Raw genomic sequence first — 23,568 nt, forward strand, 5'->3', positions numbered from 1 at the left:
CCTTCGCCTCCCCTCCCCGCGCCGCCGCCGCTCACGCACCCGGCGCCATCTTGGCCAGCCGCCCCCGGGCGCAGCCGCCGCCGCGCATCACGCGATCGCCCCATTGGCCGGGTGGCGGTCACGTGCGCAGCAGGCGCCGCGCCGCGCCGCACGCCCCCGCCCGCCCTTCCCCCGGGCCGTCGCCTGCAGCCGCGGCCGGGCCGCGCCTCTGCCCCGCGAAAGCCGGTGGTGGGAGACGGAGAGAACGCGCACGGCTAAAAAAATTAAAATATTTGAGAGAGGAGACTGCTGGCAGAAGCCCTGCGGCTCGCTGGGGCGCGGCCGATAGAGCCAGCGACCCGACCCCCGGCAGCGGTGCCCGGCCGGGGCGCTCACGGGAGACGGAGCCCCCGCCATTCTGCACTGCCTCTCCCCGAGCAACCTCCGCCTCTCGGCACGCCGGTCCCCACCTGTGCCGCTGGAGACACTTGACATTTTCCCTATCCAGACCACGCTGGCCATTTAAATACCTGATCGCGGCCGCCTCTGCCCGCCGAACCCTCAGTTTCTCATACACCTCCCGGAGCTTGTGTCCGCCCCCTCCCCACCGACCCCGAAGGATTGTTCCCAGCCCTTTCCTCCCTCCCTGAGCTGGCTGAGGGGCCTGGGAATAAAGGAGGAAAAGAAAGGCAGTTTTGACCGGATATACCTGTGAGACAGTGAAAGATGTTTCCAGAGCCAAAGTACATTAACACTGATACAATCCACCTTAAACGTGCAACTTAATTAGGGACATTTTGCTTTCTTACTCTCAAGTTTTAAGCTTAGCTGGTGGAAAGCTTTAACAGCTTTACACGGGCAGGCCACTTCAGGTTCCAACTGACCACACAGCCCGCACGTAGTAAGGTAACAGGGACTGGCCTTCCCAAGGCATCATACACATTAGTGGAGAAAATCTTTTTAGAAACATGTACTATAATCATCCATTTTCATGTGGCTTACAGTTTAAATTCCTTCACCCCGATGTCTGGCAACACCGAATGGAGCAACATCTGTCCACGTCCAGTACTATGACATTCACGGCCTCAGACACAACTGTCCGTGGCCGCACCCACGCACCAGCCTTTTCTCTATGTCCTTCTTCACTCAGTCCTCCGCCTTCCAGCCCTCTTACTGCACATCCCTATCTCCCCAGCTCCTGCAGAATCCCCGTTTTCCCCAAAACCTCAGCCGCACATTAACATTGTCTGGGTCCATGCAAACAGTGGCTGCTGCGCTGAGCCCCAACACTACCGCACAGACCTGTACTCTAGCTCCCCTACAGCACAAGCAGCACTGCGTTAACAAAGGGGTGTAGGTCACTCACCGCTCAAGATCATGCGGGCTTGAGTTAAACTATCAGCCTTAAGACCAAGCACCCTCTCATCTCACCATAATGTAGTGTTTAAGGAATTCAGAATTTCATGAGGCACAGCCCTACTCAGGCCGATGGATCTACTCTGGTCTCACAGTGAGACAAAGGCAAGTAGACTTACAAAGTGTGGGTCTACCAGGCTGCCCACAGGGGGAAAAGGGTATTTTTCTATTGCTATTATCAGTTGTTTAGTTACAAGTTTTAGTAAGTTATGCCAGGTACGTGACCATTCTGTTCCAGGGTTCCCCTTCTACTTGAAAAGAAGAGGGGTCCTAAAACTTTGGCACGTTTTCAAGCCTACTCCTTGGAGAGAATGCTGTTACATTTTGGTGGGAAAGTCACACACAGAGATGTATCTGACAGGTACGGAACTCACGTAAAAAAGTTAACACAACTACATCTCAGCAGAGACATTTTGTTCCTAGGCTGATTAAACAGCTGTTTTTCTATCCACACCTTTATATTAGACCAACCCCTGTAATTGATGTCATCATCCAAAAATACATGCATCTTCAATATCAACTTTGCTCATGCAGGCTGAGCAGACGACTCAAGTAAGAATTCCTAAATTTAGAATAAACTTTAGATAAATACGACTTGCTTTTGCTGTCATGAATTTCAGCCAGCTACGTATTTTCAGATATCAAACTCCACTTACCTATGTAAGTCCTGACAATCTGCTCTGCCATTATTTAACTGAGGGACAAATTCCTGATCTCCTGAAGAAGAGAAACAAAAATTATCTGTTACATCTAACCACCAGTAGCGTTCCACCTTCTATACAAAGTAAATGCATAGTACTACCCGCTAGCTGTAGGAGGTATCACCATCTTTTCGGAAGTGGAATGAAAGCGGACAGAGTACTTATACTTATCATCCCCCCAAGGGAAACTCCTGACTCTAAAGCACAGACAGATAATGGTTTCAATGGTTGCAGTTAAGACTCCGACAGATTGCATTCAGGCCAAACTTGAAGAACACTGTTCCCTGCATCCCAGTACTCTGTACCAGCTATGCTCCTTTGGTTAGTTGATGACTAATTCACTGCTGTCACCTAACGGCCTAAAAATTTCAGTTTAAATCATGCTGCATGTGATCACTAAGATCAGAGCGGAACTGACAAAAGGAACTGACAGAAATGAAGTGTCCTGAAAATTACTGGTGCATAGCTGGTGGAATGACCAGATTTTATGACAGGGGTCTCTAGAAAGGACAGGGAAACATGTTATCTGGCATCTACAGCAACAAGTTTGTGAACTCTGTTCGAGTCCTTGATATATTGTAATTACAGCTGTACAAAACCTCAGCTTCTAAACTGTAACATGAACCAACGGGTTGTGCTGTACTCTAGAGGATATACTGTATAGTACTTTCCACTGCTACCAAAATTAAACACTTAAAACAGCGGGGGGAAAGCGCTACTGAACCACCAGCTGCCTCCTGGTAACTTGTGGCAAAAAGGATGACAGTGTTTTACAACCACACACCATGCTATAACTTGGTACTCCCCACCACCTCCAGTTCAGCAACCACATTCCTGGACAAGGAGATCAGGGTTTTCAGAGCAGAAGCGCAGAGACAGTCACAAGGACACTGCTCGAGTGCGATTCACAAGAACTTGTGATTCAGCAGCCAGAAAGAAGCACGTTTCAGTCAAAATTAAATTTCTGGCAAAATTCAGTAAGCAGCACGTTAAAAGATACCATTAACAAACATCTTATAATAGCCTTCTGGAGTTTATAGAAAATTATGCCAGAAATTATATTCTGAAATAATAAATGTTAGTGAAAACATTGTTTTATTTCTGCTACAATACGCATAAGGCAAGCTTCTCCATTTATAAAGCTCTCAAATAGTTTTATATCATATTCTTAATAAAGCCAGTGCTTAATTTTAACAAATTTATTACCATAGTGACATTATCTACACATACAGGAGAAAAAAATACAGTATTTGACTTCAATATGGATTAAAAAAATACTGTATTAGGTTATGTAAGATGCATTCCATGGTTCAGCAGTGTTATACCAAAAATTAACATGTTTCCAAACTGCCTGGAAACACCATGTATTAGAACTATATTGAGCGTAATCACGCACAAATATCAACAGATAAAAAATCGTAAGACTACCTTAAAATTTTTGCCTCAGTGTTTGAAAACATGAGTTATATTTGGGCTCATATATTTGAAATTAAATTTAAAATATATGGACCATAAAGACAAACTGTTAAAAATCTAAAAAAGTCTTACTCATGGCAGCAAACATAAACATATGCTTAGCATATGAGCAATTCTTACTGAGCTATAAATTGCTAATGAAATGAATACGGCTAATTACAGCCAGAACAATGAAGGAAGGTCGAAGGCAAGAGTTTAAAATGTCATGTCTACTCTTGGATGCAAACGTGCAGCAGACAGTCAAGAATGAGCGCTGAACGGCACCTCAGGACAGATTTCTTTGCTTCTAGAAAGAGTTACAAATTCAGCTAGCAGGAAATAATTAGAAAAAGTTATAAATTCAACTGAACAGAACTTTGGATTCACAGTAACGGGAGCAGAAGACACCATCTGATTAATCCCACTTATTGTGTTGCATTTTCCCCTGCATTTTTTCCAGTAAAAATATCTCAACCCTAGATATCTAAAAACATACAACGTGCTTACCTGGAAAGAGCAGAACTCTTTAGTAACTTCCTGTGGAAAATAATCAGCATTAAAAGAACAATGAAAACAAAAGCAAGGAAACACTCGTTGGACTTTCTTACAATAACTGAACACCACAGGTGTCCACACTACCACATATACGGTGTAACACCACGTTACAAACATTACCTTTCTAATACACAGAAAACCCTTAATGTTTTTTTAATATCTCATTCTTACAAAACATGGATTTCAGAAACAAAAGCAAACAAATCTTCCTCATTCACAACATCCAGCAAGAAAGACTGTCACCAGGAGGAAAATGAGCAACAACTTCAAATTTGGAAGCTGATGACTGCTTAAATACAATAGAACATGCACAGCTGATAAGGAAATACATTAAAATATGAAAGTTACCGACAACGAAAACCAGAAGAAATGCAATGCTTCATTTATCAATTTTAAAATGATCCAACAAAATCCATTACAGTCTTTTGAATTACAGCCATCAAAATAAGTTAGGAACACAAAACTATTACGTACTTCTAAAAATCTGAGAGGACTGCATGAGTAACTGAAACACAAGCATATGCTACCAAAATAAGATTGGTTTTTTGAGGAAAAATAAAACAATAGTTTCTAGAAACTTAGAGTAAAAAACCCAAGGCGTTATCTTGTAGAAGCTGGATCTAGACCATTAATCTACCCATTGTTAAAGCAAACAAAACGGGAAGTTTTCTTACAGCTTGTCTAAAACAAAGAAGTTGATTAGAACTATAAAATTCTCTGAATTCTTTGAGAAAAAAGATAATTGGGCACTTGTGGATAGCACAGAAATACAATGTTTAAAGAAACGTTTATCTTGCTTTATTAGACTCAAGATTTTTCACCACTGAACTATTCATTTTTTTTGCTTTGAAGATAGTTCTAAGTTCGTTGTTACTTGACCATTTATCGTGTATCCCAGAGATTCTCAAAGAAAACTACCAAATATCCAAGTATTCAATAAATACTAGTACTCTCATTACGCAACTCCTACAAAAAATAATAAATCATGTAATTCAAGTTATTGCAAATAAATACCTAGCTATAAATACTTAAATAAAATTCTGCTAAGTACAGGTTAGCCTCCTAAACATACAACTAAGCTAACAAACCCATTGTCTAAAAGTCAGAAAAACAGTTCAGAAAGGTTTATTTTTGGAACGTTAAGACTCCTACAGATTGCTCTCAGGGCAAACTCGAAGCGCACTATCCCCTGCTTCCCAATGCTCTGTGCCAGCTTTGCTTCTTTGGTTAGTTAATGAGTTATAGACTTAAAACTGCTTTTTTTTTTTTTTTTTTTAATTTTAAAATCCAGATACAAAAGTATCTCAATGAGAAAATGTGCACGTGCTCCCACATTGCAACGGTTACAGAGGTCAGTAAGCCCTCCTCAAACCCCCTCTGTTCTCACGAAACACGCGCTGCCTTCCCTCTGTCTAGAATAATGTTTTTCAACCTGGAGGGCCTCAGACCAGAGGCTTTCCTCAGCTGGTAAAGGGCTAAGCAAAGACAGCGAAAATTTGTATTTCCTTTACAGCAACACGCATGTGAAGCGACCTATCCCTCTGCTGGAAAATTTAATGGAATAGTCTAATGCAAGTATGGAAGAGTCGCTGATCTGCAGAGAGGAGTCACTGCTCCTTAGTACAGCAGAGATCCCGCTTTCCAAAGCTGTCTGACATCCTGTTCAAAAGCAACGAGCACCTATTCCTGTTCTTTCCTTTAAACTGGTCCTTACTGACAAATAGTGGCCTGAAATACAAAAACTGGGTTGCACGTAAGAGAACTCCAGCCACGTGGTGATTATTCGGCCTATCTGGTCCCTTCCCGTTCAACGGGCTTTAAAGCGTTCTTAACCTGCTCCTGATGTTTTTGGAGAAACTCCTCAAGGAAGTCATCATTACATCACCTGAATGTTCCCACTAATGTGATTCATGAAATTAAAAGTACTACCATGTAGGCCAAACTCCGATTCCGACAGGACTGCCAACACGTCTCGGATCACTTCAGAGTCACGCACCTCCCATTCTGCACTAAGCCACGCTGCGAGCCACTGGTCTACACGTGCATCTTACCTCACGTTGTATTTCAGCGGCAAAATGACTACAAGGTTTTGCCACGCTGAGTGTTTTATGTAAAAGGTTTAGTATTGTCATAGAATGCCAACTTAGGGTAATACAAGACAGTCGTGACTACCGAGTAGCAGCGCTCCTGCAATTACCCATGCTGGGATGGAGTCACAGTTCACAAAGCTTAGCAAGCCCTTGCAATAACTCTGAAATTTCTTTAATGTCTTGCTCTGAAACGACAAACAAAAAGGTTGATAATTCACGTCATTGCCAACAGAAGGAAAACACTATTTTTACTTTGCTGACACAAGTGAAATTTTTCCTTTTTCATGTACAATAATTCATGAAAAAATTTCAGCACACTCTTACAGAACGTCCTCGTCAATCCACCACTAAGATGTGGCAAAGAGGATGAGGTACTTTGGTAAACATTTTAGAACACCTTTCTCTTCACAATGTGTTCATTAGCACAAGACAGAAGTGAGAAAGAGCATGGGGGGGTGGGGAAAGGAAATCATACCTTTTCACCACTTGCAATTCTACAGGTGAAGGACTATTTAGATGTTTTGTATAAATGTCTACCTTTACAAGTGTGATGGGGATAAGAAGTCACTCTACACTAACATCAGTGTAAACAGGTCTCCTGAAAACAAGTGATTTTTAAGACAGTTTTTTTCGTTCGTTAGTTCTGGCAGGTTTTTTGGTTTTGTTTTGGTGTTTCTGGCCATATGCAAATACTTCAACAAGTGAAGTGTTCACAGCAGTGTAATTGATCTAAGTTCTAATTGTTCCTAGATTTCCCCATGAAGTTTTTTTGGGTTTAATACAGCAGAACAGCACGCTTTTATGTTTACATATTGCACAATTAATTACTTTTTCCATTATGTTTCCTATTAAAGTAATTCCACTACAAGACTGAATAGCTCCCGAGAACCCATTTTGGTCTGTTGGCTCAACGACTCCCAGAACAAAATAATAATAGTAATGATTTTAAAAAATAACCTCTAATTAAGCCATTACATAGGAATGTACTGAAAAAGCCTTGGAGAGTTCATGAGTAAACATCACTTGTTTAAACAACACCTCTGTACTGCAGCACAGTACAGCACACAGACGATACACCATAATAGCTCCAGACGGAGCTGTTACAGACAACAATAATGCATTTAAAATGTTTATTGTGGGCTTTTTTTTTTTTTAAATTGTGGTTAAAAAAATCCCCAGAGGACATTTAAAGCGTAAAAACTACTTTAAAGGTTCTGCCAAAAGTTGATTTATAATCAAAAGAAGTAAATCGAACGAACACTACATCTGAGCGAGCCCTCCATCCTAACGCTGCTCTGAGTGCCAGGTTAGTGCCGTCCCCCTCCGGCCTGTGTTCCCAGAGTTACGGCCTCTGTCGGGACACTGCAGGCTAGCCTGATGAAGGCTGGAGGATCCACACAGATTTCCAGCTTTCACGCTGAACTCCTCCCTTTGTGTACTTCGGTGAGAATGTTAACATTCTTCCAATAGTTTTATATAAGCAACAGAATTATAATACTATAATTTAATAACAGATTTATGTTATTAAATCAGCCTTCTAAAATATAAAAATATTTGATATTGTGAAAGTGTCTTTCAGTCATACTTCGATCTTCACAGTTTTAATAAGGAATACCTAATTAGAACCATCGCTTTAGAACTATGACGTGTATTCAGCTGATTTCATGTAAATAGACAAACAGTTAAAAACATATTTACTCAGATTAAATATAGTCAAATTGCAAAAACATACAATCTGACAACGTTATCGTGTGCTCTTTCGAAGAGTGCATAGGACATATTTCTGCAGCAGTCAATACAGTAAATTCTTTTGACGCAATCCCAGTCAAAGCTGTAAACATCCCTAATTGCAGTTTCTTGGAAACATTTTGTTCCTTTCAAGTTTTTATTAGCAAGTTGCACTGGGCATTCCCCTGCCATATTTGTTGGGTTTTTTTTTCATCAGTTACAGACAGCACCATCATCCGCCTCTAACCCCTCTGGCTGTTCAAAACTACTCATAAGCGTTTCTTCCACGGATTCAGGGTAGCAATCCTTCCCTTGCCGCGCACAATGACACTCCCCACATGCCATTGTTAGCAAGGCCCCCAGTGCATGATCTTGACAAGCAGGCTGACGAGGAAGTCTGCTACGCCTTAATGGGATTTCCTGCAGGTTTGGGATCATAACCATATAGGAAAGTAGCTGCTATTACAAGGACGGCTCCGAAGAAAAAGACACTGAATAGAATAGGGATAAAAAAGAAAAGGTTAGCTTGTTTTAGTTGAGGCAATTTTGTTTATGTAATACAATCAAAAGAAAGGGTATTTTTCCTGTGGGAACACAGAAAGATAAATTATATTTGTCCGATTTATAAAGAAGAAAATAATTTGCATATATTTATCACAGAAGGATGCAGGAAGAAGCTGAAACAAGAAACTTACATCCACAAAGGTATCATTATACTGACATATTCTGAAAACTAAAATTATAGTTTCACGGAACAACTGTTAAAAGTAATCTTTTATTTTTTCCTTTCGCCTAAGGCTCCGTGCAAAATGCAAGCAGAAGCTGAAGTAGCGCAGCTACTGTGGTTACTCTGCCACTTTTAACATCTCATGTACATCATGTTGTTGGAGTCGTGTTTGCTTTAACGTCCAAAGCTTATGTCAAAACAAATTACTGCTGCCCAAGAACAAGTTTGCAAGTCAGTATAATCTAATTTTTGGCAGATACATAAAGATTTATGTAAGGAAAAGATAATAAAGGCATCCTTTGTACTGTGACATATGGGCCTTTCAAGTTGTTTTGATAGCTACAAGTCTGAAACAAAATGTCCAAAGCCAGCAGACAATCAGTACACATTTTAGAAAAGAACCTTGTCATAAAGACATGACAATGTTGACACTTTGATCTTCTGAACCAAACGCTAAAAAAAACTGTGGCGCATGACATGATAATCCTTCAGAGAATACAGTCAGCCTATTTCTGGACACGATCCATTGCAACACACTTAAGTACTTTACGTCTATTATCCCAATCAAAAACGTTTGCTGGAGTGACAGAAACAATTACGCAGTTTCAGTTCAAATAAATTCAGCTGGCATAAGCAAAGTCCTAAAGATTAAGTTTGATTAACTGAAGTTAACCAAGTTCTATTAAACGAGATGGCTTCAAGTTCTACATGCTGCTAGTGGGGTCCATCTCATTTAATTATTTACCACTGTTTCCATTTTCACCATGTTTGCAGAAGCTGGTAAGTTACTTATTAATTTTCCATTTGAGCACACAGAAACTCTGAAACCACTACTTACACTTGTTTTAATAGGACAAGTGCAGGCTACTCATAATTCAAGTTCACTGTCTTCCACTTTTTAAGCCTAAATAGTTGTTCTGCTTCAGGATTTGAATGTTTAAGTAAACTCCTGCTAATATTAAAAATGCTACTTTCAGATAAAAAAGATGTTTCTTTGTATCAGATACAAAAGACGTAAATGTTATTGAAAATATTTTTACACTATGAGGATGGGGAACATATGTGAGGAGTAGAAGTCAATCACAAGCAAAATTCTATTAATATATCTGAAAGTTGGAATATTATGTTTGCCCTCCATATACCAGCAGGCTCTGCCAAGACCAGCACTGTTGCGGAGCCCGCCCCCGCCGCGAACATCTGATGCACAAAACACCAGGACACAGTGCACCGGGCCTGAAGCACAGAGCAAGCATTTTTCTCTCTCTCTCGGTTGTTTTCACTGATAAATAGGGTATTCTCTCTACAAAAAAGCTCTGCTTTTGGGCTTCTGGCTGTCCTTGGGCAACAATCGCTGCAGCCTAACTCCCACGCGTGCACGGCTGCAGCTCTCTTTTGGAGACCGGGGTGAAAACCAGTACAAACCCATTCTCACCATCACCATGGCTCGGCCGTAACCCCCCGGGCACGGCGGGGACCTGCGGAAGGGACCGGCAGCCCCGGTGGCAGCCCCGGTGGCAGCCCCGCCCGGCGCCGCCAGCAGGGGGCAGGCTGCCCTGCGCCACCCGCCGCCACCGGGCGGGACGGGACACGGGACACGGGACGGGGACCCGCGGGGCGGCGGAGTAACCCACGGAGCCTGCACGGGAGGGGCTGTCTAAAGCCAGGCTTTGAGTTTCGGTTACTCCTGACCGGAGGGGGGGGGCTGTATCTTACAGAAAATCCCGCCACCGACGCTGAAAAGATGAAGTACCAGCTGCAGCATGTTACGAAACTGAATTTTTATGTGCAAGTGGTATCTAAGCACCCTAAAAGTGTGGCTTGGACTGGTTTTTTATCTGTTTTTGCAGTTCTACCTGCTAAGCATTAACTTATTTTTTCCAACTATTTCAACTATTTTTTTTTTTTTTCCACCATACAGGGAAAATAATTCTTACCTTGTAGGGACAAAATCTTGCAGCCAGAAATAGGAGATCAACGTGGAGAGTATAATAGAGAGAGAAGTTGCAAATCCCTTTAAAATGTTGTCTGCATATTTTATAACAGCAGCAATCACCAGCCCTCCAAGTGCCTGAAAAAATATTGAGGTTTGGATTTGCGACCTGATAATTCCACTGAGAACATCTATTTTAACAACACGCGCTTACTTTAGGAAAAGCTTCCGCCTACGGTGAGGAGCATTACATTTATTTTATGTTATGGATATGCATTGAAGATGAATATTGGAGGAGGAGTTCTTGCCCCATTAAAGAAATTGTTGATCGTATTGCCATCATTAAACTAGTGGAAATGCTTGTACTATACATTTTTAGCCACAAGAGGAAGGGCATATTTTTTTTTTTTTTTAAACATTGCAAAAGAAATAGTGCTTACATGCTTTTATGTTGCACAACACTTAGTCATATACTTGCTATATATTTTCCAGGGTTTTATTTAGAGGTTTATTCTAATAGTGATAGATCAGACTTTTGACTATAGAATTCTCAGTAGCTTCAAGGACACCCATTAGTTTCCCCAGTCTTTTATAGAGGAGTAAATCCCAAGGGCCTTCACAGAAACACGTGATACAAGGTATCTCACCTGTAGAACAACAACTACCCAAGTAAGCTTATTGTATCCTTGAAAAAATCCATTCTTTGACAGCTGTTCTCCATCATAAATGTATACACCCATCAGTCCAAATATGCTACCAAAAAATCCTGAAAGTACAAGATTGATTTAAAAGCTTCAGGTGAAAAACACGCAAACAGGTTCCTTGTCCTCAAGGACTGCTCACATATTTCTGATTTTAAAATAGGACTGCCACTTGCAATACCATCACGTTCAAATGCAATCAGTGTCCAGACAGATACTCTTTCAAATGCTATTTTCCACATTTATAACAAGTTTTGATTGTTTCTATTAGGATATTCTTATATACTTATCTTCCATTGCTTTCTACTGGAATGGGGTGGGTTTGTTTATGGCATATAGCAAAGTTCACTTAAACACAATTTCAGTTTTCTCAAAACTAGCCATGACCGCAGGCTGAAGTCACACTACAACCTGCAGAGAAAAACAGGGAAAACTTTCAGTGCAGGAGATGGTCTCTGACACAGCAAGAGCAGGACTTGCCCGTCTGCCAATTCAGACAAGGATCTTGAAAGGGGGATTCTTCTGAACCAGCCTCACACACAACACACGTTTACAGGTAGAGACTTAATGTCAAAATAAGAAATTGAGACCAGAATTACAAAGTTTATAATCTGGCGAGTATAGCATTCTTGTATCGAATAGGAAACTTTCCCTAACCCCCTCGGGCAGGGGAGTAACACAAGCACCTCCCCTGTGACTGAGGTAGGCTCGAGTCCTGAGCAGGGCAGGGGGAACAGTTTTCCCATTCCTTTTCCGGGAAAAGCTGACCTCTATTTTCCTCACATTTCTTTGCGTCTGAAGAGGGCAGCATTGTTTTGAACAAAATAAAGCCTCCCGTTTGATAAGAAATAACTCGTTTTGTAGGCACAATTAAAAATTCAGGTTTCACCCAGATTAAACCAATTACTTTTATTTTCCAAGTGATCAGCTAAAATAAATAAATCAATCCAGCTAGTCACACATCCCTAATATGATACTGGTATGCATTAAAATCTGATTTTTTTCAACAATTATTTCAATACATTTTCCATTTTTTTCTGCAGTTCTAATAATTCTTTGTGGATATGAAAATGAAAACCAGGTTGGACATACCGTTTTTGTTGTTTGTGTTTTAAGAAAAGCTCCATTTCAAAGCTCTTGCTTATGACTGACTTGCTCCCAAATGCTGCAATGTCTTAAGCGGGCAACTATCTTGCATGCGCAGAAAGGATACGATAATGTGTTTTTTAAATTGTGATTTCATGTTTTAAATAGTTTCTGAAAGCTGTATCAGGAAACCCTCTATGGAATATGATAAAATTAATTTCATTTTTGAATTGATAACAACCTTAATAGGAAACATACTCTACCCAGTTTTGTATGGAGGCAAATTAAGCTCAGTGAAAAAAATAAATTTAAAAAAAAAAATAATCAGGTGATTAGATTCTCACTATTATCCCACACATTTATGTCTTCATATATCATAGTCCCAGTTATTCACTACCTGGAACAGTTTGTGTTTAGACACAGTCTGTTCTGATCTCATGGTTTTCACAAAGCAGTTACTGGAACATTCAATACAGGACCAGGCCGACTATCAAACTCATTTGTTTTCATACACACTTTTGGAGAAATATGTTTTCATACATATTTTTGTAGAAAAATCAGAAGAATGTTTTAGAAGAGATCATTGATTTTTCAACTATTACGAATGTTTAATTGGAAATTGCTTCAGATACCTGCATTGTTGCCCACCAAAGTGCTTTTAGCATGGAAATGTAGAGGAATAATAATCAGCTTTCCTCGGCAATGGATTCTACACTGCAGCTCCACGCGGAGCACCAAATCTTACCTTAAATCCTGGACCAAGCCCCAGCTACCCACCCTCCTCTGCCTCCAAAATCACCTAACATAACCTTTCCTGATGTATCTCCTACACCCTCTTCAAGAAAACTTAGTTTTAATATACACAATTTCAATAAATACTGACAGATAGTAAGCAGAGGTTTTGATCCCCTTCTCTATCGTCAAGCTTCAAAATGTTATGGATATGTAAAAATATTAAAATAGAATCAAAATGCAGTTCTACATTTTCAACTGAAACCATTTATAATTAAAACACAGCAACAGGAAAAGAAAGGAAAAAATATTGCTTGTATTCAGACATTTTTGGCCACACCAGTGTTTGACCAACTATCCAATTAGAAAAAAAACCCCCACACCACCTCCAGTTTTGATGTTACTTCATTACATTCTGCCAGACTCAGTACACAGGTCTGACCCACTAAACCACCCTCATGACTCAGTTCTACAGTGCTGTGGATTTCATCAAGAGTCTGTTCTAAGGTGCTAAAAAGTTCAAATTCTGCTGAAAGCATTTATTCAAATATGGAATAAATAAGTATTGCCTACACGTGAAGAGGTATAAAAACTGCCTACCCAGACACAAGAGAAAAAAAAAGTTAATTTTAAAACATCTCAAAATACTGATTTAGAAACCTATTTTAATGTTCCTACATTATCTAAAAAAAAAAAAAAAAAGGAATATTATCTATATTTATCAGATCTTATGAACTAGTGCAAAAGACAGCTTTAAACATAGAAGATACACAGAATCCTGCATAAGATAACTTGTTTAGAAAATTTTAAACAGAAATTCAATTGACAGATTCTGTACAAGTTTACAGACACTCTATAAGCAAGTTAAATCAAGAACTAGGTTGAGATCAGAAATCAACTGCTAGAATTGTACCTAGCAGAGTTCATACTCTTGGATTTAAAAGTACATTTATGCCAAATACTAAAATGTTGGTGATGTTTTTTTATTTATACACATAATTTTGCACATTTATCCTAATTCTTCAGAATGCAGTATCTCTAAGAGATGACCAAAATTAAACTTACCAAGCTGAATGTTTCTGATCCACACAGACTGCTTCGTTTCCTTTAATATTTTCTCAAAATAAACCCCAGCAAATCCACTAGAAAAGCATGCTACAAGAACGGCGACCAGGCCTACAAACTGAGATCCTGCTGAATGCTCCTTAGCAGCTGTTGCTTGAGAGTCTGAAGGCCACTGGATGTAAAAACAATTATACAAGATTCACCGATACAATCAAGTCATGAGCATAAAATGCAAATTTGTTTTCTAGCAACAGTAACAGTTACTAAATGCTGACAACCACATGCTTGTGAAGTTTCGTATTTTGCACCACAAATACTTTTAAAGGAGGACTGCAAAGCTGTATTTTTTCTTTCTACATATTTGTAAGGAGTAAAATGGTGCCTGAACTGGAAGAATACCCATCAATTTTAAACAGGTCCAGGATTTATGCTTTATAAGCCAGAACTGTTTCTGAATCCCAGCATGACTTATCACGGTCATCCACAGTCACCAACTCTTGCCACCCGACAGTTACTTACCTTACAAATATAAGCACAGTTAGAAACCCACTTACACCAGCTGTCTTTAAGGTGGGACGAATTGTCTTTTGCATGTGCAGTGATTATGCAGACGACTAAAGCTGAAATTCATGAAGCTAAATCCTGCAATATACCTAATGCTAATAAATACAGAATAAAATGTAATGTCATAGACAAAAATATACCGAAGAGTCTGTTAAGTACTATCAGAATTTGTTGTTCTCATTTTTAAGTTTGAAAATTCTATAAAATTTAATCCTCAGATTTTTTTTCAAATCCTTAAGTTTTAAAATAAAACTTTCTAGGATATGCTAAAATATGCTAAAAATTCTTAGAATAGTCTCTTATCCTGTCCTCTGAAAACTACAAACCGCTGTACCTGCACTGTTTAGAACAACTAAATTTGCTGTGCTGAAACTATCCCAAGGTGAGCAGCAGGACTGCGCTGGCACAGAAGACCTGTGACTCCCCAGTGTCTGAAGGAGCGTGCTGATAAACACTGCTACCACTGTTATTTGCAGGTTGCTCCAGAGGCCCTGTCACATTCTACAGCAGAGCACTGGGACCAAGAAGGTGTTATTTTCTGCCTTGGAACCACTTCTGGGTGTCCTCTAGCCCTGGCCAGCTGTGATTTGTAGCTCCTGACCACACCCTGGTGCAGCCGGTAGAATCAGAAAGCTGTATAATCAGTATGGAAATCCATGTTCCTTGAATAAACACGTTAAATAAGCACAAATCACCTGTTAATATTTACCTGCACAAATGCCACTCCTGTCATCAATATTACTAATGAAAGCCACTGGTAAACACCCAATTTCTTGCTCAACATGGACACAGAAAACAATGCTGTGGTAAGAATTTTCAGTTGATACGTAACCTAGAAGAACCCAGAAACAGTTACTACCGCATAATTCACAGGGCTTTTTGAAACTTGTAGAGAAATCCAAAAGTACAATACCTGGTATGTGGCTGCATCTAGGTTTGATAATGCTACATACAGCAAGTTATTCTGAAGAGTATAAATTCCTGAAGGAATAGCAAGTTTCAGAGTTTCCATGGGTTTATTAAGGATTTCATCATGTAGCACTCTGTTCAGAGTCCGTAAATTGCACTCTACCCAGAGAAACAATAAAAGAAATAGACATTCACTAAAAGGAGAGGGGAAAAAAAAGAGAGAGTGCATGCAATGTTCTGTTCTTAAGGATTGTTGCCCCCTTTTTATAGCCATCACTGCTATCAAGACCTCAAAATACTATCTATGTGTGTTTGACGTTTGTAAGCCTCATAATGTAAGAAAAAAAGGCTGCAGAGTGTCTTCCTGTAGCCTGGACTATAAGAACTAGAACAATTATTCAAAATACTTTAGGTAAAACTTATTAAAACCCTATCAGTAGTTGAAGATGATACATCAAAGCGTATCACCTAAAACGTGCACATTTAGAAGCCTACTGTCATCAAGACTTATGCGTATTCAATGATATTTTTAAGCTGTTGAAGATCAAACATATGTGTCAAGGAACCAGATAAATTCAGTATAAAATGTACAAAAGAAGAACTTTTTTTGAGCTTAAAACTGTGACCTGTAGTAATGAAATTGCTTCCTCCCTTCTGCATCTGCTGTTTATTGCAGGCTTCTAAATTATCATTCATGCTTTGGACACACTTGAAGCTTCTTATTTTCTCCCACTTCTACATATGCATTTCTTAAAATGCCTGAGTAAATGCAAGCTTCAAGCTGTTAGTAGACAATTTACTCTTGCACTCCTCCGTATTCACATTCTTTAGAGAACTCTCTTCAGCAAACACACAGTATCTTGTATCGTGTGTTGAGGAGTGGAAAGACTATTTCTTACATGAGGAGAAGGGAAATGCTTTGTTGTACGCCTGTACTCACATGGCTGCTTTGCAGTTGCCACTACAATACAGCATATTGATTAGGAAAATTATTTGGCGCAAAATTTGACACATACTGCTGTCTTTGTAGACCAATAGAACACAGGCCAAAATCTTCAGAAGTTCAGCAATAACTACTGCAGTAGAGGATAAGTAACGAGGTCCTTCTTCTTTCAGCGTCCGGGAATAACGCATGGTCAAGACTAAACTTGTGGTCTGAAAAACCAGGATGCCCAAGGAAAGGTATTTTAAATTGGTAGACATTTCTTGACTTTTTTCTTCCTGAAACAGAAAAAAAACCAAACAAACCCAGACTTAAAAAAGGTAATACTGCAGATAGATGTTTCCCTTGGGAACCAGCGTATTAAAAAAAAAGTTATCCAGGGAGCTCAGCTGAAGGAAAACAACAAACCTAACCTGACATTTAAAAAGAAAAAGGACATTAACAGTTCAAAAGTGTTTTTCAAATACATGATTACAAATGGGGAAGCATACTGAAACATCAGGAGAAGTGATAACTAACAAAGAAAATAAATATTTCTTATCTGTAATAATAATAATAAAGTAAAATAAGGACTAATAACTGATAATTAGCTTTCCAATAACTGATTTCATGAAAGAAATCTCCCAAGTTAAATCAGTCATGGATTTCTTTATATAGGTGAAGGCTCGGAAGGTATCTTCAACGTGAAAAAGCCCCACACCATGGTACTGCAGAATGCCCAGTACCCCTGCTGCAGTGAGCTATTCCCAGGAGGAAGAGATCTCGTTCTTCCACCTCTCCAAAGTCTTTCAGGTTGCAGTCTCTGCCTTGCCAGATGACACAGTGCCAGCACAAGACAGGGTGAGGGTTGGGCTGCTTTAAATGAAAATGAGAGGTATGCCTGAGGAAAAGGAGACTTGTGGGAAAGCAGGGCTGGAGAGCGAAACGTGGGATGGAGGACCTGCAGGGGAGACAGCGCTAAACCTGTCCTGCTGATTATCCTGCTCAGAAAAAATTAGTTGAATATAGGTGACAGGTGACTGCCCCTACTTTCTCATACTGTGCTGACTACCACAAACCTTACATTAGTAAAGCTGTATCATCCTCGTCTCTACCATGAACTTTCACCAAGCTGATGTGGTTGTCTTTGCCCTTAGTTACCAATTAAAGCGGTAACTGAGTGCAGAAGACTAACAGAGAAAGCAACTCTCATTTTGCAAGCACAGTATATTACAAGGAAATTACAAAGTGCATCACTGCTATTCAGAATACTATATAATTTTCTGCTATTCTTCATATTAAGAATTTCCATAAGCACAGAAATTATTGCTTTCTATAAAAAATTAACTACTACTGCCTTCACTGCTCACATACTCAAAAACGGAGCAGTGTTTTGTAATGCCAAAGGAAAAGCAAATCAGTAATTAAAAGTTAACAAATATGTTTTCAAGTAAAAGAAAAACAGTAACAAGTCAAGACAATGAATGCAGTTCTCACTTTTAGAAGCCTAGGGATGGCATGAGCACAACTTCCTGGACGCACGTGCCAGAGCTGTCCCCATGCATGTGTTACACCTACAGGCACACACGTTTTGACTCATTAACTAGCTAGTTTTGTACACACTGCTGAAGGATGTGCTAATACCTCTAAATATCATAGCTGAAACTGAAGCTGCTTCTTGCTGACTGCATTTCTCTAGCTCAAGATGCATTTCATAACAATTTTCATAGCTATTTTTCCAGAGATCGGGAGAGCTGTGCTATTCAAATAACTCTGACTTGCCTCTATCTTGTCTCTAAGCATTAATAGATTTTCTCCAGCCAAGTATACAAAGTCAAATTAATACCTATATATTATACCTATATGGATACTCACGAGACATTGCAGAAAATACGAATTGCCAACAGCCAGAGATATGACGTACATACTTGTATCCTACACAATACATTTTTTTAACTGTAGAATCATATGGCTGTAAAATATTTGGCAAAGGAGGAAGAAAAAGATGCCAGGATGCAGAAACTGAGGAAGAAATACACAAGGATTCCTTGAAGGAATCTTAATAGAAGATACTTTTGTATGAACTATGATCTCATTTAACTCGCTGAAGAAACAAATACTAAAGATGCAGCTGCACTGGACAATACAAGTCAGACAGAAATGTAAAGCACGAAGGAGAAGAAAGCCGGACACAACACTGAAGATTTGCTAACTTTTTCCACAGGTTCTGGTGGAATAACCCTTTACGTGAGGATGTTAACTGTGGAAATATGCATCCCCAACAACAAAACTGAGAAGATCAGTTAGTCAATGAGGAACATCTTCGAAGAACTGCCTTGCTACAGCCAAGAACAAGGAGGAGAAACAGAAGAACAGTTCCCGTGAAGGGATGAAGAGGGGATGTGCCAGGTCAGAGATCGTACTCTCTGGAGAAATACAGCAGCATAGAGAAGATAGAGGGAGAAAAAGCAAAAGAAAAAAAAAATCCACTGAGAGAAGATAGAGAACTGAACTTCACGAAAAGGTCTGCCTACACCACTAGAGAAAACTGACATTGCAAAACACACATTTATGTGAGCCAACTTGCACACTTTCTTCCACCTTTTCCGTCTGCCTCATTTTTCCTTATTGAGACCTGACAACCCAGAAACACAAACAGCAATGGTTAAGATGAACAACACTAAATTTCCTGAAAGCCCACTTACAGATAAATAAGGTTTTTAAATGCTTCTGAACAAAATACAGATAATGGGAACAGACATCTCTCCTGAACTCGGACCCAAATTCCGGCATTCTATCAGCCTCTGAAGTGACAAAGGGGTTTACAAATGTTCAAAATTTTCAGAGATCAATTCCTTAGCCTTCAAAATAAGTCACAGTATCAGAAAATAACATTCACATTAATTTCTTGCTGACATAATTCCATCTATTTACTAAGCAGTTTAAAATGTAATTTTAAAGTAAATCACCAATACCTTGTTTGTGAGCAAGTACCAAAGCATTCAGCATGAAAACATACCAACAAAGCACCACAGTTTCATAAGCCCATCACCAAAGCCATAAGAAATACATACCACAGTATTAGCTTGAACTCCAGTCTTGTTTTCATTAGCAATCATGGTTAAAAAAAGGAACTTTCCCTAGATAATGTGTCTCAAAAAGGTGCCAGCAGCAGGAAATATTTCTCTATCACAGTTCACCAAAGCAGTTTCAGAGTTCCCAAAATTCACACAAAACGGACTTTAAGTGTCCAGTGTGACAGCAGACATACAGATATCTGTTAAAAGTTGCCCTGTCGGTGGTTAGCAAGACAGGCTTGCAGAGAACAAGTGTGTGAAGTTTCATGCTGTACTTATGCATAGTTGGTTCGCAGAGCAGGAACTAGAGAGCCCTGAAACTTATGTATGCCAATATAATAACCACCCACTACTGAGAACACATAATCTCTTATCAGCTCTCCTGGTCCCTCTTCCTTTCTTTTCAAAAAGCTGCATACCAGTTCATAGAATTCTGTGCAAAACGGGGACTGGCTGCAGAAAAGGAGCCAAGTACTGAACTTCAAACAGTTGAACTGTCTTCAGCTGGAGTTTCACAGCAGGTTTAGATTTGCAGATTACTACCAGAGGTGTAATCACCCTCTTGTAGCCGTGAGTTCCTGTTACCTGCACTGCCAACAGCCTGTGCAGTCACGCACTAAATGAACTATTGTCTTCAGTAACAGCCCACACTTAGATTGTCTTAAACCAGTAATGAAATGAACGTTCCCAACACATTTCCTGTGCAAAGCTACAGCCAGGCTTAGATTTCTTACGGGGCTTTGGACAGACTACTCTGCAGGATGCACCTGTTCCAAAAATCAGATTTAGGTTTGCTAATTCAAAGACTGGAAGTTGAGTGCTCACATTAACTCAGTGACTTTTGAACTGTATCTTACCGTGAGAGGTGCTAAGTGCCCGCAACTCATTGACTGTAATGCAGCCTGTCACATCTGTTAACTGAGTGACTAGGTTCATTATTCCTTTCTTTTGTTAGTCTAGGTCAAAAAAAAAAAGTAAACTGCTTCTGCATACGTCATTCAGTATACCATGTAGGCACACCCTACAGCCAGCACTCTGGAAGGCAGGGGAAGAGGTCAAAGGCAGGTTTACACGGGGAGTCAACGTGCAGTAAGCCAAGACAGTACTTACAGCCACGTAACATTTGACTTCAGTACGCACAGGTGGATAAAATGCAGATAGATATACCCTCCTTAAAAGTATAAAGGAAGAGGACCCTGGAAATGATTTATAGACTCAGAAAACCAACCAAACCAATCTATACAGGAAGTAATGCCTTCAGCTCAAGGTATCAGACTGTGCAAAGTGTGGAAAGTATCTGTTCAAAGGAAGCAGATTTTTTTAAAGTGGAAAATCACGTATTTACATCTCATAATATTCATTCAGAGAAAATGAATAAATTTCTGACTTGCAGACTTTCATCTCCCTTAGTAACTACTCCACCACAGGCTAAAATTTCATATTTTACATTTTGTTTTTATATCATCCCTATACTTTCCCTCTTAAAATACTGATCAATTCTAATGTTTACAGATGAAATACATTAGGCCAAAAGGAACATAATCAATTTGACTTAATGAACAGTAAATATACATATATATTTTATTTTCTTCTATTCATTCTTAACAAAACTCGTTAATACTAATCAGGATTTACTACAGGAGCAACAAGAAGATTACAGGACTTTTCTTAACCTTAAGATTTTGTCTTTTAAAGATCTGATGGTATAAACTTTCGAGCTTCTCAGCTACTAAATATCTACAGTAGCAGAATCTTGTGAAAAATTAAGGATTAGTTTATGAATTTATCCTATTCTTGAGTTCGTAGGAGATCTCAAAATCTCACAGAATTACTTCAGTTTGACCTAAAACACTAAAAAAAAAAAAAAGAGAACTCTTAAGAAGGGAATTTGACTAATTTATTTTAGTTAAACTCAGAGACTAGAGGCTGTCAGGAGACATTTTCCAAAGGCAGTTGGAGTTATACTGCATGTTATGGAGATCCTTCCAGCAAGCATGGCCTAACACCACCTGCAAGAACAAAGGAGCAGGGGCAACTCCACAGATCCAGGTACTCCAAAATTTCACACCATGCTGATACAAATATATTAAGATAAAGTGAGCACAGAACTGTTAAGACTCAACTTTGTCCAACATCAAGTACCTAGTTGATTAGCATGTTTTAGACGCATTGAAATTTTAAGGTTGGGGTGCCTTAATGTTCACGTATTACTTTATAAATAGAAAAGATGATAGTTCATGCACAAATTATCCAAATTTTGTTTATTTGACTGTGCATGTCTCCTGCAACAATTCCACTGAAAGTTCTTTCAGTATCCCACACTATCCAATATTCTGCATTGTATTTCATTAATTCAGCCAGAGTTACTACGAAAACTTTTCTTACAGTCACTGCAGCTGGCTCACTTTTTATTGTATTCATTAAATTTAATTTTCCTTAAATTTCCTGAACCTTCAAGAGAGTACGACAGAAAACTCGGAAGAAAGAAACTGGCATCCAAAAAACCCCAAGTACCTTTCTCAAGAAGTAGCTAACACAATAAAAAAAAACCCCAAACAATTAACAATGAATTCCAACAAGTCACGTAACAAAAAAGCAGGTTAAATGTACAGATTAAAATAACAACATGCCCTCTGTCAAATGACCAAGCAATCCCCAGTAAGTCATGCATGCAATTACTACCAGGTAACAGATGTGATGGGCTACGTTACAGTCAATGAGCTGCAGGTACTCAGCACCTCTCACTGTAAGATGCAATTAAAAAGTCAAGTTTCGGGGTACCTATGGTCATGATGTCAGTAAATCAAGGTCCATTTACCACTGACACATCTCCAGAACATGTCCGTACAGACAAAACGAGAGGAATTCACGACAGAGGAAAATGTACTGCTGGTTTAGGCTCCCATCCTGCAATTTACACCGAATTGGCAGAGTCTGGGATGCTGCACAGGCGCAAAAGCAAAGGCCTTCCTAGGTGACGGCCTGGGGACGCACCGTATCAGAGCCAAACGCATACAGAGTAACGGAAAATGGTGACACGAGGCCTTTCCACCAGGCTACGGAGTTAATGTTTGTATTAATTTCTACACACTTACCAAAAGATTTGACACGAAAATAACTTCTGCTGGCAACTATTTCTTTACTCCTCCCTAGTCCGTCACAAGGAAAGTTAAATTAGAAAAAAAAAAAAATATTACTAACTACTATTATGCTTCCAATCTTCACAGTGATGGCATTACATGAATTACATTCCTTCCAGCCTAGCTGTGAATCGTTTTCACTGCCGACAGCCTTTTAGAGTAAAACGCCAAGTCACAGACAGGAGTTAGGGCTATTGCTAGCTCTTATGCCATTTTATGATTAATGAGTTGAAGACTGTTTAACCAAACAAAAGGCACTTGCACGTTAGTTAAATACAAAGCCAAACAGAAGCAGACAACCAGCCTCTTAAAACTGCAAAATGCAAAGTTTGAGTTTTGTGTGCCAGTACACCAAGTTCCATGTCTGGGATCTGCCAGAAAATAAACACTGTTTGAGCCCGCCTTGCAGAAGGAAAAACAGAGCAGAGAGTACAGAACACTACATTCCAGTGGAACGGGTATGGACACACTGGGCATTTGCTTTGAAACCGGGATAGCAGATTAAGGGAACCGGATTGTGTTTCACACCTCTGAAATGAAACATAAGCCCCGAGCTGATGCTCCACCTATACAAACACAATAAGCTGGCAATAAAGAGGAAAAGCACCACTGGAAAGTGGAGCAAGAGCTAGCTCACAGAACCTGAAGAACCTCTTTTTGTAAGATTTCCTTCTATGCTTTTGCCCCCTTCCCTGTGTTGGATAACGCAATTAACATGCTACTTTCTATAACACAACTACATTCCTCAGAGGAAAGATCTACTCCATAAATCTTCTTTCTACTGGACTGAA

At 39.7% G+C, this 23,568-nt stretch overlaps 1 protein-coding gene across 6 annotated transcripts; it reads right to left on the reverse strand.

Moving 5' to 3' along the window:
* Nucleotides 1-8,059: 8,059 nt before the first annotated feature.
* Nucleotides 8,060-16,859, reverse strand: SLC35A3 (solute carrier family 35 member A3). Of its 6 annotated transcripts, XM_086462694.1 has the most exons (7): nt 16,655-16,859; nt 15,643-15,797; nt 15,439-15,561; nt 14,166-14,337; nt 11,229-11,347; nt 10,586-10,719; nt 8,060-8,415 (listed from the first exon to the last, which is right to left on the reverse strand). In XM_086462694.1, exons 1-7 carry the CDS (start codon nt 16,839-16,841, stop codon nt 8,325-8,327), a joined length of 981 nt encoding a protein of 326 aa, XP_086318820.1. In that variant the 5' UTR covers nt 16,842-16,859; the 3' UTR covers nt 8,060-8,324. The 6 variants fall into 6 exon arrangements, with proteins under 6 accessions (XP_086318820.1, XP_086318815.1, XP_086318816.1 ...); XM_086462689.1 differs by lacking the exon at nt 15,439-15,561 and having other exon boundaries at nt 16,655-16,843; XM_086462690.1 differs by lacking the exon at nt 10,586-10,719 and having other exon boundaries at nt 8,328-8,415; nt 16,655-16,843.
* Between the last annotated feature and the right edge of the window lie 6,709 nt (nt 16,860-23,568).

This window comes from Leptosomus discolor, chromosome 3 (assembly GCF_034619465.1).
Source record: "Leptosomus discolor isolate bLepDis1 chromosome 3, bLepDis1.hap2, whole genome shotgun sequence".
NCBI lineage: Eukaryota > Metazoa > Chordata > Aves > Leptosomiformes > Leptosomidae > Leptosomus > Leptosomus discolor.

Excerpts from the sequence above, each read along its gene's own strand:
- SLC35A3 (XM_086462694.1), bottom strand. The coding sequence starts at position 16,841 with ATGTCTACCAATTTAAAATACCTTTCCTTGGGCATCCTGGTTTTTCAG. Across the intron at positions 15,798-16,654 it reads ATTGGTCTACAAAGACAGCA|AGTGCAATTTACGGACTCTG; the intron begins GTATGTGTCAAA and ends TTCTCTGGGTAG. Across the intron at positions 11,348-14,165 it reads GATCAGAAACATTCAGCTTG|GATTTTTTGGTAGCATATTT; the intron begins GTAAGTTTAATT and ends TTGTACTTTCAG.